General features: G+C 28.3%; 1 protein-coding gene and 1 long non-coding RNA gene across 2 annotated transcripts; both read left to right on the top strand.

The window, feature by feature from the left end:
- The first annotated feature begins 4,184 nt into the window (after window positions 1–4,184).
- LOC121212208 (ferredoxin--nitrite reductase, chloroplastic) lies at window positions 4,185–6,706 on the top strand. Its single transcript, XM_041084571.1, has 4 exons — window positions 4,185–4,836; window positions 4,928–5,282; window positions 5,367–5,655; window positions 5,743–6,706. Exons 1-4 carry the CDS (start codon window positions 4,239–4,241, stop codon window positions 6,481–6,483), a joined length of 1,983 nt encoding a protein of 660 aa, XP_040940505.1. The 5' UTR covers window positions 4,185–4,238; the 3' UTR covers window positions 6,484–6,706.
- Window positions 6,707–20,468: 13,762 nt separating this feature from the next.
- LOC107894266 (uncharacterized) lies at window positions 20,469–21,745 on the top strand. The gene is made up of 2 exons (XR_001683204.2): window positions 20,469–20,998; window positions 21,345–21,745. It is a non-coding gene; the product is annotated as an uncharacterized lncRNA (long non-coding RNA).
- Window positions 21,746–26,874: the final 5,129 nt, after the last annotated feature.

The raw sequence follows: 26,874 nt of genomic DNA, 5'->3' as shown, positions 1-26,874 counted from the left end.
TTTTACATTTTTATACTTTTTAAATAATTTTTAAATTTTAAAAAAAAATCAATTTTTTAAATTCTAAAAAAATAGTTAATTGATGATGTGACAATCCATAAATATATCACATCAATAAATTTAACAAACGTTAACTTTTTCATTCATTTTGGGATGGTTTAATGAATAACACAAGTTTAAAGGTTAAAAGAAGCAAAAAAAATAGAGGGCTAAAATGATATTTTTGTAAAATTAGAGGGTCAAATTAGTCATTATGCCTATATAATATTTGAATGTGTAATATATAATTTTTGTTGAAACCGTAAATTTTATATGATATTGTCTTGACTTGTAGGAAGTGGTGGTTAAAATTTTTGTTAGACATCCGTTTGACACGAATTTAAACTCTAACTCTCCATCAGTCCATTGCCACCTCAATATTGTATAAAAAGAATTCTATATGATATTATATAATAACATTATACAACATAAAAGATTTAAAATATATAACAAATTATGAATTTAACAAAATTTTATATAATTATGTGAATTATGATATATGAAAATATAATAAAATGATATAAATAACTTTTATTGCCACATTTTCTTTTATCATCTTCTTGAGTATTACTTGTAACTATTTTTAATTGAATATGAATAAATGGTTGTGGACTTGAAAAATTTTTCGACCGTCAATTTTCAAGATTATAAATTGATGAAAGTTGAGTGATAAGTATGCAAAAATATTAGGGAGATTTTTATATTAAGAGTTAGATTATTTTTTATTTTTTTATTTAAAAAACGGATAAATTAATTTCTGTACGTTAAATTAAAGAGAAAAATAGTTATTATGTTAAATTTTTTTATCAATTTCTATTATTAAAAACTGGTCCATTTTATGTTGGCATGATATACATGTGACACGCAATATGTAATTATCTTGTTATTCCGTTAGTCATTTGCTATTTGATCTAACGTACAATTTTTTAGTAAATAGAACAAAATACAATCTAACCTTTATTATGGAGCCTCCAAATATTTTTACCCGAACAAGTATCAATTTATGTTTATTTATGTACAAATAATGTTAGGATAAAACATTGAGAGGACAAATATAGATGGAAATATATTTAAAAATTAATTATAGATGTTGGTTAATTTTTATTTTAACTTATTATCCATATAAGAAAACGTAGATTCAAACACGTTGAAATGTATTTATTTTCAAGATTAAATTGAAAATGGCTTATTTGTGTTTAATTGAGATTAAACCCATTTTTATATATTTTTTAAACAAATTTATTTATGAACTGAAAATAACTTATCTGTGTTCAATTAAGTTTAAATTTTTGCTCATATTTATTTATATAATTGTTTTAGCTACGAGTATAGTGAAGCAGTTGAGATTATCAAAATTTCTATTGCTTGGACGAGACAGTTTCGGACTATGCATAATGAAGTTTCACTTTTTATCACTTTTTTTTTATCAAAGGTACTGTCTTTTGAAATATTGGTTTCATTTGTATACCATGGTGCTCTTAACTTGAATATAGACATTGCGTCCGCGGGGGGAGTGGTGCGAAATCATCAAGGGAAATGGTTTATGGGTTTTAACCACTTTTTCAGGATGTGTTCGGTTTTTTATGCTGAGTTGTGAGATATCTTAGATGGGTTGACACGAGGCTTGAATAGGATCCTGATTCAGACTGATAGCCTTGAGATAGTTCATGCTTTGTAAAGGAATATTTTAACAATTCTGAACTCAGCTCTGGTTAGACAGATTCATCAGTTGCTTCTGAAAAAAAAGTATTGGGTGGTAAGACATATCCTAAGAAAACCAATCATGTTGTAAATCAGATAACCAAGATGGTCTCTAAGGGCTCGGAAGAGGTTAATATTTTAACGACAATTCCTACAAATCTAATTGATGTCCTTAAGAGTGATGAAGTGAGTGGTGCTTTTGATTTGATCATCGTAATTCAATCTTTTTTATTTTGTTTCTTTCATTGAAAAAAATATTTATACTAAATGCAAATTAAAAATAATAATATTTTAAATTAGTATTACATAAAAAAGTGTGATTAAACCCCTCCAAGCAAGAAAAGTAGGATTAGTGAAAACGATGAAAGAAGGAGCGTTTTGAATTATAGGCCCACATTCCTAGTAAATTGAAACCAAGCAAATAAATGGATGAATGATCTTTAAGTAGTGGCGGTGAGTCAAACAAAAGGTGCCTCTTGGCTCATTTTAAAGGTTAATATCAATAAAATAAATAAATAAATAAATATTTAAAACCCACATGTTTCTCCTACTCTTTCCATTCGCCCCTTCCCTTTACACACAATAAAAAAAGTGAGTGGTCATCTCTCCTTTGTTATTTTCCTTCTACTAAAAAACAGGTTTAATTCTTCTTTTAGTCCCTATACTCTTTTACACATTTAAATTTTAGTTTTTTAACTTTCAATTCAATATGTTTAGACTCTTTACTCTTTTAATTTAATAAATGAAGTCATTGTCAATACTTAAAAGTTAAACTGTATCATATTAAATTATAATAAACATATATAATTGAAGCCTAATTGATAATATTGTAAAAAGAATTCTATTGAATTTTTTATTTTAAAAATGTCACATAATCTAATTTAGTGATTTTTTTGATAGTGTTATTAATTGAACCAATTATTACATAAAAATAATATAGGGACCATATTTTAAATGTGTAAAGAGCACATGTATTTTGAGCATAATTAAACACTTTTAAAGTATAAGTTTTAACAATTAAAATATTATAAAAATAAAGATTCGAATATACGTTATTTTATCGGTTATTTTGTTAATTTTAATATAAGATATTATGAGAAGTGATTATATATATATTGCCCTTTGACATTTGAAAGGTAAAATTGAATAAAATATATGAGAAAAATTAGAGGGGTCTAGGGTGGGAATATACCGTCCTAGTGCAGAAACTAGAGGCCGAACCAATTGGCCTTACGCTGCCTTTAAGTGTGGTTTCCACGGTTTAAACAAGAAGCCAAAAGCCAATCAAATACCCTTTTATTCAATTATTGTTCAAACAAAGTCAAATGCTAACAAACAAGCTTTTAGAAGGAGTAAAAATAGAAATAAAAACTTGCTAAGTTGTGTAATTTAATTTAGTTTTTATAATTTTTAAAATTTAAATTTGGTAGTAATTAATCCGTTAGATTAAATTTTGTTACCAATCTCGTGTTATGTATAAATTATAAATTTAGTCAATGCTTTTTAATATGTTAGATTAAATATTGATATTAGTTTCTTGCTTGATTCAATGATATCTGCTAAATACATTAAGTAAAATAATGTGATTTTTTGTGAGTATAATGTAGAATCGATAAGCTCATGTGATATTATGCAGATGATAATATGTTTCTTGCAAAAGGATAATTTAATTTCACAAATTTAATGGTTATCACCTAAGTTGGGATCAAAATTTAAAAAACACGTGACTAAAAAAAATAATCAAATTAAAATATATGATTAAATCCGTAACGTACATATTGTATAAGGACCAATAACAAAATTTGATCTAAAAAAACTCTTACTTTTAGGGTGAGTTTGGTTCAAGAACTTTTTTTTTTATAATTTCTTGAACTTTTTATGATAATTCGGTTATTTTTTAATCTTTTCATACTAATTTTAGAATTTGAGTTATTGACTTATTTTATAAAATGAATTTTGTCTTATGATTTTTAAACATTAATTGATAAATTTTCGGAAAAAAATCATAAATATTTAAAAAGAAATAAATTTTCAGTAAATAAAAAACAAGGAATAATTTTTATATAATATTTTCTTTAAAAGTAATTTTTTATATAATTTTTAAGTTATTTTCACTATATTAAATATGAAATATTTAAATTTATATAATAAAAATTAAAGTTAATTATAAATTAAATAAAAATAAAATAAAATATGATTTGATTTGATTTGATTTTTGTACTTTCAAGTTTAATTTATTAGAATTTCACCTATACTTTTAAATTTAAGAAATTAATATTGATAAATAAAAAATAATTTTAACCCTACGAAAATTAATATTCCAATTTAAATAATTTAAATATAAAATTATTTAGATTACCCTTTTCTAAACTAAATATAGAAAGAAAATTGGGTAAATAAATAAGTGCATAAATAAGAATATCTATTTATAGACGATATTAGATAATCTACCTTCGAATTTTTAACTGAAAGTCCATAAGACAAACCCAAACATTGTCATGTTTCTCGGTTCTTTCTTACAACCCAAGCTGACCCTTAACATCATCGAAGAGTCCCCCCACCGAAAGAAAAAAAAAAAAAAAACCCTCCCCCTTGCTCTTAAAGTCCCCTTCATTCCATTACAAAAATGTCCGAACTCTGATATCCCTTCACTTATCTTTCCACCACCACAATTCCACCAGTTCCAAGCTTCTTTTCAAACAACAAAACCCCACATGTCTTCCTTGTCGGTCCGTTTCTTTGCTCCACAACAGCCGTTACTGCCGTCCACAGCTTCCTCTTTCAAGCCCAAAACATGGGTTATGGCAGCTCCCACGACGGCGCCGGCGACTTCGGTGGATGTCGACGGGGGGAGGTTGGAACCCCGAGTTGAAGAACGAGAGGGGTACTTCGTGTTGAAAGAGAAGTTCAGAGATGGCATCAACCCTCAGGAGAAAATAAAGATCGAGAAAGACCCTTTGAAGCTTTTCATGGAAGCTGGGATTGATGAACTCGCTAAGATGTCGTTCGAGGATCTTGATAAAGCTAAGGCTACAAAGGACGACATTGATGTTAGACTTAAATGGCTCGGCTTGTTCCATAGGAGAAAACATCAATGTAAGAAATTCAGACTCAACTCGGGACCTTGTTTGTTCGACCTGTATTAGTTTTGTTATTGACTATTTTTTTGGTCTTTTTTTTATGTCAGATGGGAGATTTATGATGAGACTAAAACTACCAAATGGTGTAACAACAAGTGCACAAACACGGTACTTAGCCAGTGTGATAAGGAAATACGGCAAAGAAGGGTGTGCCGATGTTACGACAAGGCAAAACTGGCAAATCCGTGGAGCGGTGTTGCCTGATGTGCCTGAAATACTTAAGGGTCTCGACGAAGTAGGCTTGACGAGCCTACAGAGTGGCATGGACAATGTGAGGAACCCTGTCGGTAATCCTCTTGCCGGCATCGACCCCGAAGAGATTGTCGATACTCGACCTTATACCAACTTGTTATCTCAGTTCATCACCGCCAATTCCCGCGGCAATCCGGCTGTTGCCAACTTGTAAGTTCCTTGACACTACTAGCCATGGTTCCTTGGAAAGTATAATGTGTTGGATTTTTGACATGTTTTCGTTTTCGAATATAGGCCTAGGAAATGGAATGTCTGTGTCGTGGGGTCTCATGATCTTTATGAACATCCCCATATCAATGATCTCGCTTACATGCCGGCGACGAAAAACGGACGATTTGGGTTTAATTTGCTGGTTGGTGGGTTCTTTAGTGCCAAGAGATGTGATGAGGCCATTCCTCTTGATGCTTGGGTCTCAGCTGATGATGTGATCCCATTGTGCAAAGCTGTGTTAGAAGCCTATAGGGATCTTGGATACCGGGGCAATAGGCAAAAGACTAGAATGATGTGGCTGATTGATGAACTGGTGAGTTCGTTTTTGTATTCGTGTTCGTGTTCATATTCGATTGTTTTTTAGAAATCGTAGGCTCAAAAATTTTATTTCGAAATGCAGGGGATTGAAGTGTTCAGATCAGAGGTAGCCAAAAGAATGCCTCAGAAAGAGTTGGAGAGAGCATCTGATGAAGGTTTGGTTCAAAAGCAATGGGAAAGGAGAGACTACCTCGGTGTCCATCCGCAAAAGCAAGAAGGTTTCAGCTACATTGGCATTCACATCCCAGTCGGTCGCGTCCAAGCTGACGACATGGACGAACTAGCCCGGTTAGCCGACATGTATGGCTCGGGCGAACTCAGACTCACTGTGGAGCAAAACATCATAATCCCCAACGTTGAGAACTCGAAACTAGAAGCATTACCCAACGAGCCTCTATTGAAAGATCGGTTTTCACCCCAACCAAGTATTCTCATGAAAGGGCTAGTAGCTTGTACTGGTAACCAGTTTTGCGGACAAGCCATTATTGAAACAAAAGCTAGAGCCTTGAAGGTGACGGAAGAGGTTGAAAGGCTAGTGTCGGTGAGCCGGCCGGTGAGGATGCATTGGACCGGTTGCCCGAACACGTGTGGTCAAGTCCAAGTGGCGGATATAGGTTTCATGGGGTGCATGGCAAGGGATGAGAATGGGAAACCATGTGAAGGGGCAGACATATTCTTGGGAGGGAGAATTGGGAGTGACTCGCATTTAGGAGAGCTTTATAAGAAGGGTGTCCCTTGTAAGAACTTGGTACCCGTAGTTGCTGACATTTTGGTGGAACACTTTGGAGCTGTCCCTAGGCAAAGGGAAGAAGCGGAAGATTGATTCAAAATCAACTTCATTTCATTACATTACTTCTATATTTGTTTTATTGTTTTATTTTTCTAATAAGCAAGAAAAATGAGGGGTTTGAAAGATACTTGGGAGGGTTAAATTTGGAGAATATTGATGAATGACATGATGATGAAGGGTTTTGTACGATAAAATATGTAACATTTTCAGCATATGTATTAGAATAAAGTTACTGGTGATATATTTTCAGTTAAAATTTAGAGATGATCATGTTTGAAAAAATGCTTTTTTCCCCTGTTTTTTGTTTAAGCTTTCAAGTTTGAATTTTATGGGTGGAAATAACATTAAAGATTTTTACTTCGAGATTTTGTTTAATTTTGAAATTAATCGGAAGTTAATGTAATTATCAACTATAAAAAAATCTCATGAAAAAAAAATGAAAAACTATGTTCTAATAGCAATACTCAAGCTGAAATTCGAACGGTAAAAATGTAGTACATACCAAAAAAGAAAAAAAAGTTTGAGTTGATCTCAAGCTTGTTATTATTTGAATTCACCTTTATTTTTTTGGTTTTAGACAGCATAATCAAGTCAAGTTAAATTCAAATAGTAACAAGTTTAAGATTAGCTTGAAATTCAAGGCTCAATATTTTGTTTGAGCTCTATTGAACATCAATAATTGAACTTGAGTCCGACTCAAGATTTAATCGAACTATTCAAACTCAATTAAGTTATTTTATCAATTTTTGTACTTAAGTTCATTTTATTTATATAATAATAATAATAATACAAATGTATAGTATAAAAATATAATAAAATGAAAAGCTCAATTAAACTTGTAAGTCGTTCCAGTTGAGTATAATGATGTTCTATTTCGGCTCAATCGATAGCTTGTAATTCACTCAATCGAATTCAAGTTTTTTTCGAGTTAAACTCGAATAATTCGCAAGCACCGATATCTCATTTATACTTAGAATTTTAAAATTTATTTTTCTCTATATTTTCTATTGACATAATTTGATGCTTCTATTATTATTAATGTTAATGTTTTAATTAAATAACAAACACAACTAAAAGAAAATATTATATTAGAGTTGTGTGACTTGAATCATTGTCAAAGAAATAAAATATAGTAACAAAATAAAAGGATTTGTAGAGGGCTCAAGGTTGAGAGTTTTTCAACTTTTAAATAGATATAGTTGAAATTCCTCTTGTATATTCTATTTTCAACATTAGTGAAATTTCTTTTCCTCTGCCCGTAGTTTTGTCCGAAAAGGTTTTCCACATAAAATCTATGTGTTTCTTTATTGTTTTCTTTTCTTATTGTTTAACGATTGTTTTTATTATCATTATTGACGTTAGTTTTAACATATTAATTAACCAATATAAAATTATTTTTAAAAGCTTAAAATTCCAAATTCATGATAAAATTATCCTTATCAAAATAATTATTTTTCACTAATTTATCATTTAAGAAGAAATCTAGCTCAATTATTATTATTATTATTATTATTATTATTATTTTTACATCAGCGGAGTAACAAAATTGTTTTAAGTCTTTAAATGGTAGTAATTTGAATTACAATATGATATTAATAATAGTAATAAGGATGAAAATAACAATTTGCCCGATAAATTAAAATTGTTTCATTTAATAGAATGGAGATTAATAATGTAGAAAAACCTAAATTCGAGCACGTTAAAATTTTTTTTTTTCTCTTATTTCATTTTATTTAAAGGTTGAAAGGAGTTATATGTATTTTCGAGTATTGTATAAAAAAAAAAGAGATTATTAAAAATATTCTTCGTGGGTTTTGTGGGCTCACAAGCCCAGGATTCCCTTTAATTGGGCACTAGTTTAGAAGGATGAATATTGCAGTTGTCCATAAAATTTCTTTTAATACGCTATGTGGTACCAAAACTTGGTTTTATGTAGTTGTATGAATAAAATTTTGATTTTGTATATTTTTAGAAGAAAAATAAATTCAACTATCTTTGTGGATAAATAAAATTATTTTATAAAGGATAAATATCAAAATTATATATGAACTTTGATCTAATTTGTAATATCATACATGAATTTTGATTTTACACTATTTTATACATAAAATTTTGATGTGATTTGATTCAGTTTTCACAAATCATTAACAACATTATCTAATTATCACTGTTTTACATTGATATATTGCATATACAAACAATTATGACAATCCAATATGAAAATAAATGTATGCAATAATTTCTTTAAATATGTACAATTGAATCAAAATCAAATATTCATGTATACATATGGACCTCAATTCAAGTTCCATTAGTATAATTGTACCAAACCAAAGTTTATATATCAAATTACACATTGAACAATAATTCATGTACGAATTTGATATTTATTCCTTTTTATAATAATAAGCGCAAAATAGTGTCACAATGATAATGATATTAATGATATATGATAATTGAATCACCTTTTAATGCATTAAGGAAGCCAGTTAGTAATGTAATTATTGAGTTCCACTGAATTGAGTGTCATTGGAGTATCCAAATCCAATTACTAATTGTATTAGTGATATATGATAATTGAATACTCTTACGGTGTGTTTGGAATGCATTTACTTGTAATTACACATTTGCGGCATGTTTGAATAACCACCGTAATTAGAGTGCAATTGAAGTACCCAATTTACACTCTCCAATTTGTACGAGAGAATGTGAAAATTGAAGTAATTATGCGCATAATTACAAGCAATAATTACAAGCAATTACACTTAAATTCAATTATTCTATGGCTTTCCAAATATCATTCTACATCAGTTATGTTTAAAATTTTATTTTTATATAATAATATTTTAATTTTAAGAAATATGTTTTATTTATTTTACTAATATTCCTTTAAATAATTTAAATTTTTTATTGAGTAACAATAATTTTTTATACATTTTGACTTACCAAATAATTTAATTAAATTACATAGTATTTATTATTAATTATTTATATTTGATCAAAGACCAATCTATGGTAACAAAAAGTATATGTTCAATGTTAGAGAGAAAATAACCTACGAAGATTGAATGCTAGACTAACTTATTATATATAATGATTTGATTTTAGGTTTTGTTACATGTATTGAGATTTTTTAATCAAGTATTATTGGTAACTTTTATAATAAATTAATATATTTTTTAGAAGCTAAAATTACGTAGTTATGTAATTACAATTTATACTACCAACAGAGGCGAATCCAGGGGGCTGCAAGGGGCCTCGCCTCCCCTAAAATGAAAAATTGTTGTTTTGGCGTTTTAAAAAATTTTAAAAATTTAAATTAGTAAAGGTAAAATTATATTTTGCCCCCCTAAAATTATGAAAATTTAATTTAATCCTTTAAAAATTATAAAAATATAGACTATTAAAATTAAAATTTCATTTCGGCTCCCCTAAAAAAATTTTCTAGCTTCGCCCCTTACTACCAAACATAATATTGGAAATTATGATCTAATTGCAATATATCAGTTAAACACATCTAGAGAATTAGAATTACATAAAAATTACAAGAAGGTGTAATTACTATCTAAGTAAATACATTTTCATTTAATTATTCTGTGGTGTCCAAACATATTAGAATAAATTAAAATTTACGTATGTAAAATATACTAAATCAAAATTTTCACACATTATTTATTCAATTATATATATAATTTTAAGATCTATTCCAAGTATAAATCCTAATAATTTGCCTTGAGAGATGGGAGAGGAAAAGAATTAGAATACCTTCAATTAGGGCCTAGGGTAGAATTTTAATATTAATGCTATACGTGTTTGATTGATTTGGTGTCATTCATTCATTAGATTTTAATTTTAAAATTACCAAAAGTTTATTTTTTAAAGGTATATATCAATTTTCGGTAAATAAATGGAGATTGTTAGCAGTAATAAGTTAGAAATATTTCAAAAAGCATGAAGCATTAAACTAATGGTTCTTCAAAAAGACAATATCGAATCATATAGGAACAACAAAGACACTCGAGAGCTGGAGAGAGATGAAAGATTATTTTAATTGATTATAAGGTAATATAATATTATGTGTATTTTTTTATTATTTTAATTTAATATTATAATTTTTTAAAATTGTAGTTCCAAATTTCTATATTAATTTTAATAATATTAATTTAATGTTATTTATCTAATTACTTAATATCTTAGTATCGGTTATTTTTCACTTTTTTATTTTTATAACTTTAAAAATATTTTATCCCCTTAATTATTTATCAAAAGCTTATTATAAATTAAATCAATCCTAATTTAATTAGTAAATATATATTTATTAAAACTGTAAAATAATATTATTTAACAAATTAAAAAATAAACACATAAAATCATGGAACATGACATTAAAACTGGTAACAATAAGAGTATTTGAACCCAAAATTTTAGATACAACATATTTATATTACACGAATACAAAATGAGAAAAAAAAACCAAAAACATAACATAAATAATTAAATATATGAATTTGTCCAAATCTAAAAGATTGAATTATAAATTTTCAAAATTCATGTAAAAACAAACACATGAGCATGTGGCGTATATATATATATATTTGGCATAATAATTTATTTTATTCTCTAACTTTATAAAAAAAAATTAGTCTTTTATTTAATTTTTTTTGTTTCTTTTAAACTTTAAACTAGTGCTTTTTTTAATTAAAAATCTTAAAATGGATAGAAAAATTAACATTTATTAACTTTACTGATGTGACAGTTCACGTGTATAATTAATTAATTTTTAAAAAAATCTAAAATATTATTATAAATCTTTTGTTAAATAAATTTTATAGTTTTTTTTTAATTTTATACTTTTTATACAATTAATGGGCTAAATAAGTAATTATATATATATATATTTTATTTTCTCTTCTTTTCTTTATTTTATTTCTTAAGAAAAGAAGACATTACCTTAATTAATATTCCTAAGCTTAGGTGTCATGAGTTAACAATTCAAATTCAGCTATCACAAAGGAATAGCTTTTATAGATAGTTATTGATAGGTTAATAATTCAAAATTAACCCCATTTTTTCCAAAAATAAATAATCAGATTTCATCAAATTGGCTTTCCATTATTTTACCTAATAAATCAACAACTTACTAAAATATTTACGCTAAATTATTAAAATAGTCACTTTTATTTACTTCAAATTACATTTTAGTTATTTATGTTTAAAATGTTACTTTTTAGTCACTTACATTAACATGTTGTAACATTTTAGTCATTGAGCCGTTGTCGCTGTAATAGCCCAAATTTGACCGGGCTTAAATAAAACAAAAGAAAATAAATAAATAAATATTTATTTCAAACAGTCCATTAAAGCTCTAGGTTACAAAGCCCAAAATAATGGGGCCCAACGTCTAAACATAATGGACTGACCCAAACCCCACATCAAACCCAAGTCCTAAAACACTATTGGCCCAAAATAGCCCAGACTCGTTATACACACACCCAAACAGACCGTTTGCACCCTACCTAGCCCAGGACTAAACCAAACCCAAGTAGCAGAGGCCCAAAACTTAAAATTACTAGCTAGGGTTTCCAACCCTAGCTCTTTCTCCTCGCGCCGCAAACAGAAGCTTCCAGAAGCCATCCCAACGGACGCGTCTGCTCATCTCTCACGTCATCAGCGTCGTGACTCTGCCTCCGTAATCAGCGTGCGAATCCATACCAGCACGTTCACTGCCAGATTCTCCGTTGATACCTGTAAAAGAAGGAAAGAACCACAGCAGAAACAAAACAAATATGGCAGGAAATAAATCAAAGATTGTAAATATTTTTTCTTTTTTCTTTTTCAGTGGCTATAAAAAGCCCAAATCGAGAAGATGTAAAGGACCGATTCTTACGTTTCTGGAATACATACACAGATTCAATAAAATTTTATTTTTACATACGTATACAAAACGGGGTACTACAGTTGATCGAGATACACAAAGGTGAAATATTTTAAATATATGTACATATATATACTGCAAGTAATGAAAAGGAAAAACGATACCTTTAATCGATGTTGAAAAGGGAGGTTTTTTAAACCTCCGACCACCGTGTACGGTGGAGACGACGAGGGCGCGTGAGCGTGTGCAGACCCCCGGATGGAGGTCCGGTGACCCTCCGAGTACCCCTCCCCAACTCTCTTTCAGAGAGTTTTTCCCTTTTTTTTTTAGAACAAATTTCAAATGATTTAAAACTAAAGGTTTGGCTTATATAGCCCTAACAGAACGACGCCGTTTTAGCTTAATCTAATAAGCTTAAAACGATGTCGTATTAAGACTAAGGATCCGCGCGTTGACCCTATTACCCGGGAAGGATCCTCGTGTTTTTAAAGATTAGGTTAATTACCCAATTGGTCCTTCCGCCTTTTTTGTATTTACAATTATGTTTTATTTTATTTATGATTTAGCCCTAATATTTTGTTTCAGTTTTGATTTAGTCCTTGCAATAGTAATTTTAAGTCTAGAATTAAAACGCAGCCGTTTTGGGAATAGGGCGATTTGCCCAATGAGTCCCTTTTGTTTTACGCGTGTTTTAATTAGGACCTTAATTCAGCTTTATTTTTAAATTCGCCCCTGTAATTTTATTGAACTTCTAATTTAACCCTATATATTTATTTCTATTATTATATAAATATAAATTTTTTATTGTTATTTGCTTTATTTTTATTTTTGTATTATATGTTATATAATTATTTTATATATTATTCATATTATTTATATATATTATATATTATTTTCACATAATACTTTTATATTATATATTATATTTATTTTATATTATTATGTCATTTTATACTATTATATATTTTTATCTATATATTGTTATCATTAAAAGTTTTAACTTGTATTATATACTTATTTTTATTTGTATGTTAATAATTACTTTACTTATATTCTATTATTACACATTTTGAAGATATTATAATATAATAATTTGTATAATATGTATATTTCATCATTAATTACTTATTTCATATTATTCTAAACTTATATTTATATATATATTATGTCGAAACCATTTTTAAATCGGATTTTTGAAAATGGGGATCAACTAAAAAACTAAAGCGGGAGTCGCCACCAATCTTTTTTAGGTGTGATTGGATCACCTTTAAAACATTTTGTTTTAAGATCATTAGTTTTTTGGTCTACGAAATAAAAGAACGGGTCGGGAGTCGGTTACGTACGAGGAAGGATTAGCACCCTCGTAACGCCCAAAAATTGGTACCTAATTGATTATCAAAATGTCTTTAATGTCGGAAATTTAAAAATTTTGAGATGCAATCCTCTTTTAATATTTTTTATTTTTGAAAATTAGGGTTTACTTGTATCAAATAAATCAAAATATTATATCCAATAAGTTAGGACACAATATTTTTAAGATATTTGACACTAAGTTAGCCCTCTTTTGAAATCCCTATCTTGAAATGACAAAACGCCACATCCAGTAAGTTAGGACACGATGCTTTGAAATTCCAAAACAGTTGCCCGTATTTTGAATTTTTTTAAAAAAAAAACTTAGAAGGGTACTTGGCTATTTGAACTCAACATGAAAAGTCGCAACCCAGTAAGTTAGGGTACTACTTTTCTCGAAGCTTCCAAATACCAAGTATTGCCTTTTTATTTTTGAAAACTTAAAATCTCGTTTTTTAAATTGATGCATGAGAAATCGTATTACATTATAAATTATGCATGATAACATATTATCGTAATAGGTAAATAAAACATGCATTTAAACAATATGATAGCAATAATATAAAAACCATGCATTAGATACATACATATAAAAAAATAATAAATATAGCAAATCTTAACAACATACGTACCGTACAAAGATATACATAGCATATATTGAAGATGAATAAGCAAAACATACAAGCATACAAAGTAATAAAAAAATGATGTATGATATACAATTTAATATATATATATAATAGTAATAATATCAATGTACATGTTCATAAAATATAACATCAAATTATAAAATAACATTTAATACATAAATGATATATATACAATATAAAAATATAAAAGAATATAGATATAAATAAAGTGAGTAATTGTTAACAAAATATACTTATAATAAAAAAATATGATATTTAATAATAATTTTAAAATAGTATTTAATATATAATATATAATAAAAAAATTATAAAAGAATAATAATTATATATAGAATAAAAATATATTGGTTTAGAAAAATAATGTATAAAATATCAAATATGTGAAAGAATTTATATTTATAATGAAATAATTATATAATATATATAAACATAAGTTTAGAATAATATGAAATAAGTAATTAATGATGAAATATACGTATTATACAAATTATTATATTATAATATCTTCAAAATGTGTAATAATAGAATATAAATAAAGTAATTATTAACATATAAATAAAAATAAGTATATAATACAAGTTAAAACTTTTAATGATAACAATATATAGATAAAAATGTATAATAGTATAAAATGACATAATAATATAAAATAAATATAATATATAATATAAAAGTATATATGTGAAAATAATATATAATATATATAAATAATATGAATAATATATAAAACAATTATATAATATATAATATAAAAATAAAGCAAATAACAATAAAAAAATTATATTTATATAATAATAGAAATAAATATATAGGGTTAAATTAGAAGTTCAATAAAATTACAGAGGCGAATTTAAAAATAAAGCTGAATTAAGGTCCTAATTAAAACACGCGTAAAACAAAAGGGACCCATTGGGCAAATCGCCCTATTCCCAAAACGGCAGCGTTTTAATTCTGGACTTAAAATTACTATTGCAAGGACTAAATCAAAACTGAAACAAAGTATTAGGATAAATAAAATAAAACATAATTGTAAATACAAAAAAGGCGGAAGGACCAATTGGGTAATTAACCCAATCTTTAAAAACACGCGGATCCTCCCCGGGTAATCGGGTCAACACGCGGATCCTCTTTTAATACGGTGCCATTTTAGTGCTTATTGAATTAAGCAAAACGACATCGTTTTTGTTGGATTATATAAGTTAAAACTTAAGCCTAAAACTCATTTAGCAATCAGTTTAGAGAAAAAAATCTAAAATCCTCTGAATGAGGAGACAGGAGGGGGACTCACTGGCCTTGGCCTCAGGCCTCCGACCACTAAACCACGAGTGCCCACGCGCTATACGCGCCGATGTATACGGTGGCTGAAAGGCTAAAAGCCTTCTTTTCTCTCGGCCAATCGCAGGTAAGCTTTCCTTTTTTTTTAAACTTAACTGTTTTCCTTTTTAAAAAAAAATGATTTTTATGCATTGAAGAGAGACTAAAAGATATAGCAAAATCACCTTTAAGTAAATAAGTACTTTTTGTACCTTCTGTAAATATGCGTGTATATTTGTTGTATATCTCTCAAAAAAAAGAAATTCCCCCTTTTACATTTTTGAGAAAAGGCTTTATAGCCTTAATTTATTGCTTATTTCGAAAAGAAATCGAAAGATTTCTTTCCAAAATCTATTCTAATCTATTTGCTGCAATTTTGCTTTGATTTCTTTTCTTTTCCTGCAGATGTTTGCAAGAAATCCGGCGGTGACGAAGGCCTGACGATGGTCTACCGGAGGCGTTGATCACGGCGTGACTCAGGGACTGGAATCATGGCCTTGATGGGGGCACGATCGGTGGCTGTTGAGACGGCGAGGCACTGATGGGGCATTGGAAACCTGAGACACAGCATTGATGGCCGTCTTGATTCGGGAAACTGGACAGACACTCCCCGAAGCTTCCAGAAGACATTGCGGCACCAGGAGGGAAAGGCAGAAACCCTAGGGTTTCTTGCCTTGGTGTAATAATTTGGGCCAGTTGGGCCACTTTAGTCTTGGGTCTGTTTGGGTATTTGGGCTTGGGTGTAACCGGGTTTTAAGTGGTTTACAAGTTAATGGGTTAGTTTAGTTGGGTTTTAGGCTAAATGAGTCTATTGGGCTGGTTATTTATGGACTTTTAAATGGACATTTTAAATAAATAAATATTTATTTAATTCTTTTATTCTGTTTTCAGCCCGGTCAAATTTGGGCTACTACATATTATATAATTATTTCATTATAAATATAAATTATTTCACATATTTGATATTTTATACATTATTTTTCTAAACCAATATATTTTTATTTTATATATAATTATTATTCTTTTATAATTTTTTTTGTTATTATATATTATATATTAAATACTATTTTAAAATTATTATTAAATATCATATTTTTATTATAAGTATATTTTTTTAACAATTACTCACTTTATTTATATTTATATTCTTTTATATATTTTTATATTGTATATATATCATTTATGTATTAAATGTTATTTTATAATTTGATGTTATATTTTATGAACATGTACATTGATATTATTACTATTTTTTATATATATATATTGAATTGTATATCATACATCATTTTTTTTATTACTTTGTATGTTTGTATGTTTTGCTTATTCATCTTCAATATATGCTATGTATATCTTTGTACGTATGTTGTTAAGATTTGCTATATTTATTATTATTTTTATATGTATGTATCTAATGCATGGTTTTTATATTATTGCTATCATATTGTTTAAATGCATGTTTTATTTACCTATTACGATAATATGTTATCATACATGATTTATAATGTAATACGATTCCTCATGCATCAATTTAAAAAACGAGATTCCAAGTTTTCAAAAATAAAAAGGCAATGCTTGGTGTTTGGAAGGTTCGAGAAAAGTAGTGCCCTAACTTACTGGGTTGCGACTTTTCATGTTGAGTTCAAATAGTCAAGTACCCTTCTAAGTTTTTAAAAAATTTTCAAAATACGAGCAACTGTTTTGGAATTTCAAAGCGTTGTGTCCTAACTTACTGGATGTGGCGTTTTGTCGTTTCAAGATAGAGATTTCAAAAAAGGGCTAACTTAGTGTCAAATATCTTAAAAATATTGTGTCCTAACTTATTGGATATAATATTTTGATTTATTTGATACAAGTAAACCCTAATTTTCAAAAATCAAAAATATTAAAAGAGGATTGCATCTCAAAATTTTTAAATTTCTGACATTAAAGACATTTTGATAATCAATTAGGTACCAATTTTTGGGCTTTACGAGGGTGCTAATCCTTCCTCGTATGTAACCAACTCCCGGACCCATTTTTTATTTCGTAGACCAAAAAAACTAATGATTTTAAAACAAAATGTTTTAAAGGTGATCCAATCACACCTAAAAAAGATTGGTGGCGACTCCCGTTTTCGTTTTTTAGTCGATCCCTATTTTCCAAAACTCGATTTAAAAAAATGGTTTCGACAGTCGCTAATGGTGTAAAGGTAAGCTGACGTGACACGTTAAATTATCATTTCAAACAAAAATTTTAGGTTAAATTATACAATTGGTCCCAATATTTTTTTGTCTTGAGCAAATTTTTTTTTCTTTTATGTTCCTTAAACTTTCCTCTTTTTTTTTTTTTTAGTTTCCATTTTCTTTTCCTTCTCCCTCTGTTTTCCTCCTTTCTCCATATATTTTAACATAGTTTTTCTATGTTTTTCAGTTGTTAAAACTTTTTTATGTTTATGAAAAAAGAAAAGGCGAAAGTTGAAACCAAAATAAAACTTGCTTCGCATATTCTCATCCCACGATTACAAACCCTCATCGTCCATCATTGCTTTAACAAAACAAATTGGACCTCTCAATGACCTAGTCCACAAGCTTGCCTCACTTGAAGACCCTGCAAGTTGTGACTTATGACAATCTACCCTCAACAGAGTTTCCCGAGCCCATTCCTTTAACCTCCTAACCAATCCCCACGATCACCTTATCTATCTTACTTACAACATTCTTTCCCTCTCGAAACTATGTTGTTTCACGAATTCTTCAAATGAGCTTTACACTCTCAATGACTAAAACGATTGTCGAACCCTTTTTTTTTATTTTGAACACAATGGAGATCGACTTTTAAAACCGAGTGTGGAGTCGCCACCAATCTCTTGATTTAGGTGTGATTGGACCACCTATTAAAACGTTTTATTCGATGAAAAATAGATTTGGTTTAGGTAAAATAAAGAAAAACGGGTTCGGGAGTCGGTTACGCATGAGGAAGGGTTAGCTCCCCCAATACGCCCAAAAACTAGTACCAAATTGATTTGATGCTGTCCTTATATCAAAAGTTTTTTTAAAAAAATATTTTTCGAAGTATATAAAAAAATGTTTGAATAGCTCAAATTAGCTGTCAAAAATCTCTCGTTCCAAAGATATATGGTTTCATACCCAGTATGGTTGGATACGATCCCTTATACCTTTAAGATACGATCGATTTTCGATTTTTTTTAAAAAAAAAAACTCATACATTAAAAGTGTAAAAGGTTATCTAAATATTTGGTTCATCGGGAAAGTCATACCCAGTACGATTGAGCACAATTTTTCTAAATTCCCCAAATATTAGATATTGCCTTATTTCAAAAATTTTAAATAACTGAAATTTAGAAGTTTGCTTAAAAACATGTTTATTTATTTTAAAATTGATGAAATATTTATGGCTTTGTAATAAATAATAAATATGAAATAATACACTCAAAATACAATAAACCTTGCTTGATATGTCTAACAATCATTCTAGGTATAATGTAACAAAAAAAAATTCTTTAAGCATGGATAATGAATAATAAAAATAATATACATGGTCATAACACAAAATAAAATGATGTACAAAAATATGTATGAAACAAAACGAAGAATTAATGGCCATATAATATATCTAAGTTAACATATTTGCATAAAACTTAGGATATATATTTATTGAAATAGTTATTATAAATCTCAAAGTTCAAATCAAATTATACAAAATATTTAAAACACAAATTTATTCAAAAATTGATAGTTCACAAGATGACTTAAAAAAAGTATTAAATATGAAGAAACAACAATATATAATATAAAATAATATACAAAGTCAATTCATGAAACCTTTATATACAAATAAACATTGGGTATAATTATTTAAAAAAAAATAAAACTAATAATGTAAAAAAATGAAATAAATATATAAGTTATATAAGTAACAAAATATACATATAAAAAACATAAGGATAATATAAAATACAATAAATTATATGATTTAAAAGGGTTCTTAAAAAATATTATACACATAAATAATTTTAAAAGAGGATATATATACATAGAAAAATATTTACATAAAGTTATATGAAAATAATAACATGTGCTATGGTAAAAATAAATTAAAACATGCCATATACATGTGAAAAAATGTTAGAAATAATTATATGTCAAAATAATTTTTAATTAATAAGGTTAACTTAATTTTATTATAAATTATATATATATAATAAAAAGATACAATTAATTACAGGTTTATTAAAATCTATATATATAAAGATATCAAAACTTTAATAATAGGTACAAATTAACTATAAATACAAAATATATGTTTATTACTAATAATTTAAATAATACAAAATACGTGAGATTTTTAAAAAAGACAAATATGCGAATAAATCTAAAAGAAATTATATATATATAAAAGTAATAATGTTTAAAAATCATATATACCAATAATTTTTGTATGTGTATAGTTAAAATTTAATTAATGTATAGAACATGTGATTTTATTTTTAAAAAAACAAATACATATATATATATCATGTAGACCAAAAAAATAGTTAAATATATGCATAATAAATTAATGTAATAAGGTTCACGGAATAAAAACCAATTATTATGAGGTATATACATGTATAATAACACATAAAACATTACACAAAATAATATACAACAACATGGAAATTCAAGTATCCCAAATTACAACAAATAAGTAACTAACTATACAAATAATACCATTAATATTAACATTAGAAATAATATAAACAGTAATAAATAAAATGAAAATAAAACAAGAATGAATATACAACATTAATAAAAAAAATTGAAAATATACAAGTGAGTAATCCCGAATTTATAACATAAATCTAATAAAATACTATATAACACACATAAATTTACAAGGATCAACATTGAAGTAATCCCTGATCTTGAAACATTGTGTTGAAATATGGACTAAAATATAAAAGTATTTCAAATTTTAGGGATAATTTAAAATAAAATAAAGTAAATTAAATGCAGATGGGAGCAAATTGCGCCGCAGTACAACGAAGAGGGACCTTCCGTGAAATTTACCATTCCAGGCTCAAAGGCACAAGACCGGGGCTCCAGGCGGGTTAACACGCGGACCCTGCCCCCTCCTATGCGGCGCCGTTTAGATCTGCTGCTAAACTCCTTTTTTCAATTGTTTTTTAACGTAAAACATCATTCCTTTTCCCCTTTTGAAATAAATTATGCTATCAGCCCCTTATTTTAGGGTTTCATTTAGCCTATCACCGCCGAAAATGAAGCTCTTAGAACTCCAAAGCCTGTTTGCAGCCTCAAGACCACTCCTCAAACTTCAATTTAGCGAAGCAAAGAAGAACCCGTGGCGAATTTGCAAGGTAAGATCTCCTTTCATTTTCTTTTTTATTTTCAAATACAGTAACGAAAGGTTGAAGAAAGCAAAAAAACGAAAATAAAATGATTCAATTGAAAGAACTAAAGCAAATAAAAAATGAAAATCACCTCTGCAAAAATCTTTTTGGAATGCTTTTTCTGTATTTAGTATGCGTATGGCATAGCGTGTGTGTGTATATTCTGTCTGCGTAAATTTGCAGGTACAATTTCTTGGCTTTTTATAGCCGGATTTAACAAAGGAAAATAATAAAAAAATAAGTACAAATATATTTACTGGCTGTCATATGTTGTATTCTGTTAATTTTTCCTTCTCGTGTGTTCTTTTTGCAGAGCTGGGCGTACGGAGAAGAAGACCCCGGGTGATGTGGAGGCTGGGCGGAAGGGTCTCTCGTGTGAGACCAACTTTCTGGTGCCTCTCTAGCTTGTTCCAGACTCTTCTGGAATTCACAAGAAGCTGAAACAATTTTGGGTATGTTGGGCTTCGGGTTTTGGGCTTATTTAGGCTAATTTTATTTGGATTTTGGAAATTTAGAATTTGGGTCAGAGTTTTGGGGTATTTGGTTAAAAAAAATAGGTTTATTTTATTTTGGCCCAAATATTTGTATTGGACTTTTAATTTTGGATTTTTATTATTTTTGTTTTATTCTGGTTTTGGGTCTTGATGTAAGCCCGGGCAAAAATGGGCCATTACAACGACCACAATATGAAACTTACCGTCATCCTTCCCTAAACCAGTTTGGTTTCATGCTTCCTTTCTCTCTTCGATTCATCAATGCTCAGCTTTCAATCAAGCTTACTTGGGAATATCCAAGAAGGTTTAGATCAATTGTGTCGTTTGTCTAATTTTATTCGTTAGTAAATAAAAGAAAAGGAAATGAATAATCTACATGATTTTGTAAAAGTTTGGAAACAGAAAAAAAATTGTTTTGAATATAAAAAATTCAATTTATGTTTATATTTGATTAATGATATGCTTTTTTTTTGTATTGATTAGTTAGATCCAATTTTAATTTCAAAATTATGTTATATTCAAATTGAGATTTGATTAAGAATGATATTTAGTTTTGACTAAAATTCAATTTAAGAATGATTGATATTTGGTGGGCAAAGATTATGTTTCTGCTGTGAAGAATATAAGAAGAGAGAAAAAAATAAAAAGGAAGAAAAAAAGGAAAATAAAGAAATAAAAAGAAAAAATTAAATTGTTCAAACAAATAAAAGTATAGGGACTAGTTTTAACAAATGAAAAATATTAAAAAATGGATAAAGAGAAAAACAAAGGGAGAATGAGAAGAGAAGAGAAAATAAAGAAAAAAGAAAGAAAGTTCAAAGAACATAAAAGAAGAAAATTAAATTGCTCAAAAAAAATATAGGGACCAATTATATAATTTAACCCAAAAATTTCATTTGAAATGATAATTTAACGTGCCACATCAACTTACCCGTTAACAGAAATCAATGCTCAATGACTAAAATATAACTTGAGATAAATAAAAATAATTATTTTAATAGTTTATCCAAATTTTTATTTAATCGGTGGATTCCATAATAATTTCCCCATTTGTTTAATTAAATCTTAAATAATAAAATTATATTATAATAAAAAAAATGTAAAAGTTTCAGTTTATAAAATTGTAATTCAATTTTTTAAAAAACAAATTATAATTGCTGGATTTTATGTGAAAGGTAAATTGCATTAAAAAAATGTTTGTGCGACAAAGGCATTTGATTCATATATTTCAATGGGTACAACCCCACAAAATTGCTCCATTGCTAGATTCGTTAGCATCAAAGACCTCCCAAAATTGTCACTTACATATTTTTGATAGAACAATACTCGCCCAAAAGTAAAATCACCCAATCTTAGGGGTTCATATACATTGTGACCCTATAACCGACCACTCGAAAATGATGAATCGACCAATTTGTTGTCCTCGGAATCAGACCGTAACGATTTCGAATGGTCAACATATGTTGCTAATCAGAGCCTGCATTATTGTTGAATTTTAGTTTCACATATTGTCAGAGTATAATGTTTATGTGTTAAATTAACGTTGGTTGCCAATTTTTGAGAGTTGGTCATTTGGTCTTTGATGTAATATATGCTCTCCCATTGTTTGCTGCATTTTCATGTTATATCACCATCTTATTTGCTGCATTTTCACGAAATTTCCCACTTCTGGGGAAACATCAATCACTGTTTAAAGAAAAAGTGAATGACAGGGAGAAAAAGAATTGGGATCATAATTTAAGGTCAGAAATAGAGTTGTCTGTCGGTTGAGACAGGCCATGGCTTTGATTTTATTCTAAAAAAATTGTTATACATAATTTGATGAATAACATTGTTATTATTAATATAGAGTCATTTTACATTTACATATTGAATATAAATTAAAGTTTATGTATTCGTTTGAACCACAATTAAAATTTATTCTTTCGTAATATGATTAATCTTATTAGTTTGAGGATAGTATAGTTAATTATATATGTACTCATAGATGCTGCTAGGAATGGAGTTGTGGAGACAATGGTGAGAATTATTCTGACCACTTTTAGAAACACAACTTTCTATCACAACTTAATCTATTTTTGTTAGATAATTTTTTTACTTTTGTTTTAATTGTGTTTCGTCATTGTAAATCATCAACAAAATGGAATGTATTTAAGTCCGAATACAAATAAAACCTTTTTCAAGTGACCGCAATAAAAGAGGGGATTATGTCTAAAGGATAAAGATTTGAAGAAAAATGTGCATACAAATTCCAAGTCAAAATTTGACTTTAAGTTTTGGAGTCAAATTTTATTTATCAACTTCGAAAATAAGTTACAATCTATGGATTTCTTAATTATAAATAAAGTTCATTTGATTCTTTTCTTTGGTTGAGTTTCAATCTAAGGGTCATCTAAACTTCACCTTGAAAGGATGTGGTTTGCTTCAAGGGTCACCGAGACTTGATCTTAAATCAATGATGTTTATTTTAAGGGTTACCGAGACCTGATATTAAATCAATGATGTTTGCTTTAAGGGTCACCGAGACTTGATCTTGAAAATAATTTTTTTTCTCCTTTTTATCGATTGAATCAGATCAAAAGACGACTTTCTTTAAAAACGGCTTTTGACCTCCTCTCTTTGATAGAACTAGATCTAAATGCGGCTTTTCTTCATAATATATGTGGTGTCATTGCAAGTTTTTCAAATTATTCAATTTCTTCATAGATTTCTATAGAAAATTTCTATATTTTTTTGAACTTGTGAATGTGTCAAATGGTTTGGAGATGACCCCTTTTTATAGTGCTAGCTAGTCAAGTAGAAGAGAGTTCTTTTGGAATTTAATTTCTATTTTGAATGTTCTACAAGATTAAACTCTTTTATTTATTATTCATCCCATATTAATTTAATTAATTAGAGATAAAATAACCTGTAAAGAATATGCTTTCTTTATAAAATACTTCTAAAAGGATTTAAATTTTTTTTATTTATCTCTTAATTAATTAAATATAATTTAATTAGAGATAAAAAAATGACAAATGATGAATTCCAAAATTTCTCCCTCTATAGGATATTCTCAATTTTGAAGACTTATTTGATATCTTATGATAAGATAAGATAAGATGGCATGTTTGAATTTGTAGGATGGCAGTGTATTTTGAACTAAATTGATAAAACTGTTGTTCTATATATGATGCATAATGATTGAAGTGTTCGAAAGTGAGTTTTCGAGAGAAAATATTTGTTCATCTAAAGGTCTGATGTGGGAGGATTTTATCTATCATTTTCAGATGATTGTTATTAACACATTTAAAGGTAAGGTGAATTTTGTGATTATTTCTGTGGCTAAAATAGTTGCCACAACTTCAGGCACTGTTTCATTGCCATACTTGACTATTTTGAGAGTTAGCAAATTTTAGAACAAAAGTATTAAACTATCTATTTTAAAGATAGTTGGACGAGTTAGAGCCTAAACCATGAAGATCAATTGAGTTAAAATTGAATACTTGAAGATTGATTTTTGCGATTTAAGTTTCGTTACACACAGAACAAGTAAAATCATTTTCAATAGTTGAAGACTTTCAATTTCACCAAGACACTTATGGAATTATTATCCTATGTTAATTTTTAGCTTTACTTTATAGAAATGTGATTAGATTATGAGTAATATATAAACTTAAGTTTTGTCTAGGTTAATGAGAAATCGAGAGTAACAGAGAGATAGAGAATAGTACAATTTTTTAAAGTTAGGAACATTTTATGTGTGCATTATTTTTGTAAGCAATCAAGATACTTTATTTGATTGCAAACCATAACTTTCGAGGGGGAAGCTTAGTGGGTGAGTGATCTAGCCTTTGTACAATGATGAGCTCACTAAATTGGTGAGTGTTAGACTGATGTTAGGACTTAAATCGTTGGTTATAATGTGAGAAAGATAATGTATCATTACTCTAGGCAAAGCCCCGCATACATAGACTATGGTTGAACTGTGTAAACAATCTCGGTGTTCATCTTTACGTTTTTACACTTTTGATTTCATTGTTGAAATTGTGACCACTGTTCCAAACACTATTTTAGTCACAATTTCTGTTTGCAGAGCAATTACACCATTGTTTCTACAATTATTGTAAGCACTTGTTGGTGACTGATAGAGCAAAGTGTTAGAATCAAACTAGATCATACAAATGTGAGACTGTAACTTGAATGAAATGAGTTGGCTTAAATCATTGTTCTTTGTACTGTAATATTTTTTATGAATTGTATTGGGGATAAACCCGAGTTAGCAATGAACAAGAATAATAACGAAGAAATTGAAAAGATATAACACACAAATTTTACATAGAAAAACTCTTCCAAAGAGGATAAAAACCACGGGCAAAAGGAGATTTCACTAATAAGAGAAAAGTACAAGATAGAGAGAGTCAAAATAAATAAGAGAAAAGTACAAGACGAAGAGAGTAAAACATGTTGGAAAAATTGTATTTTATGGGAAATTTGAGGCATATACTCAATAGGTAAAGGTTGAGAGTTGAATCATAAAATTATAATTTCATATTCTACTCCATGATACCTTTACAATGGTATATCATATGCTCAAAATGGTTGAGTGATAAATGAGAAATTATTGCTCAAAGTAAGCTACTTGAAAATATTTGTTGAGGAAAAGAAAAGCTTAGAATCTTATATTGGTTAAATACCAAGTGTGATATGTGTATATATATATGAGAACCCATTGAATGACTAAGCTTGGAACCTTGCCTCGCACACAAGGAGGGTGCAGGTCCAAACCCGTCGGAGTTGTGGTGCACCCGTAAGACGTGGGTGATGCGAAATGTCCAGACCAGTTGGGCCCAAAATGGGCCTACGGATATTTTAGTGCAACACAAAATTTATTTTTCCTCAGCAAATGTATACAAAATTTGATATAAAAGGACATATGTCTTGATTTATTTTATTCTAATCAATTTGATTAAAATTTTAACAAAATTGATTTAATTGCCCCTTTAATACAAAATTTTGTCTCCTTATACATGGATATTTCCAAAAATTCCTCCACTTTGCTATAAAAAGCTAAGACTTATTCAGAATTTTTTACTCAATTTCCACTATTTCACACCGAGATTATTTTCTCTCAATATTTTTCTTTTCTTCTCCATGTTTCCCAACGTTTCGGTTATAAAAAAATGAAACGTTTGTTTGTTGATCATTACAAAGGTGCTACTGATTTGATCATTGTGTTGTTGTATCCTGTGAGACACTCGACTCCAAGTACTGTAGGAGCAGTCGAATCTGTCTTAAAGAAACCGTGTTAAACAGGTCTCAAGTTTAGTAAATCTCTATTCTTCTTTAAATATTAACTTTTTGTTACCA

The sequence above is a fragment of the Gossypium hirsutum genome, chromosome A13 (genome assembly GCF_007990345.1).
Source record: "Gossypium hirsutum isolate 1008001.06 chromosome A13, Gossypium_hirsutum_v2.1, whole genome shotgun sequence".
Taxonomy (NCBI): Eukaryota; Viridiplantae; Streptophyta; class Magnoliopsida; order Malvales; family Malvaceae; genus Gossypium; species Gossypium hirsutum.
The sequence above is the reverse complement of the archived record's forward strand: the minus strand, read 5'-3'. Positions and strand labels throughout refer to the sequence as shown.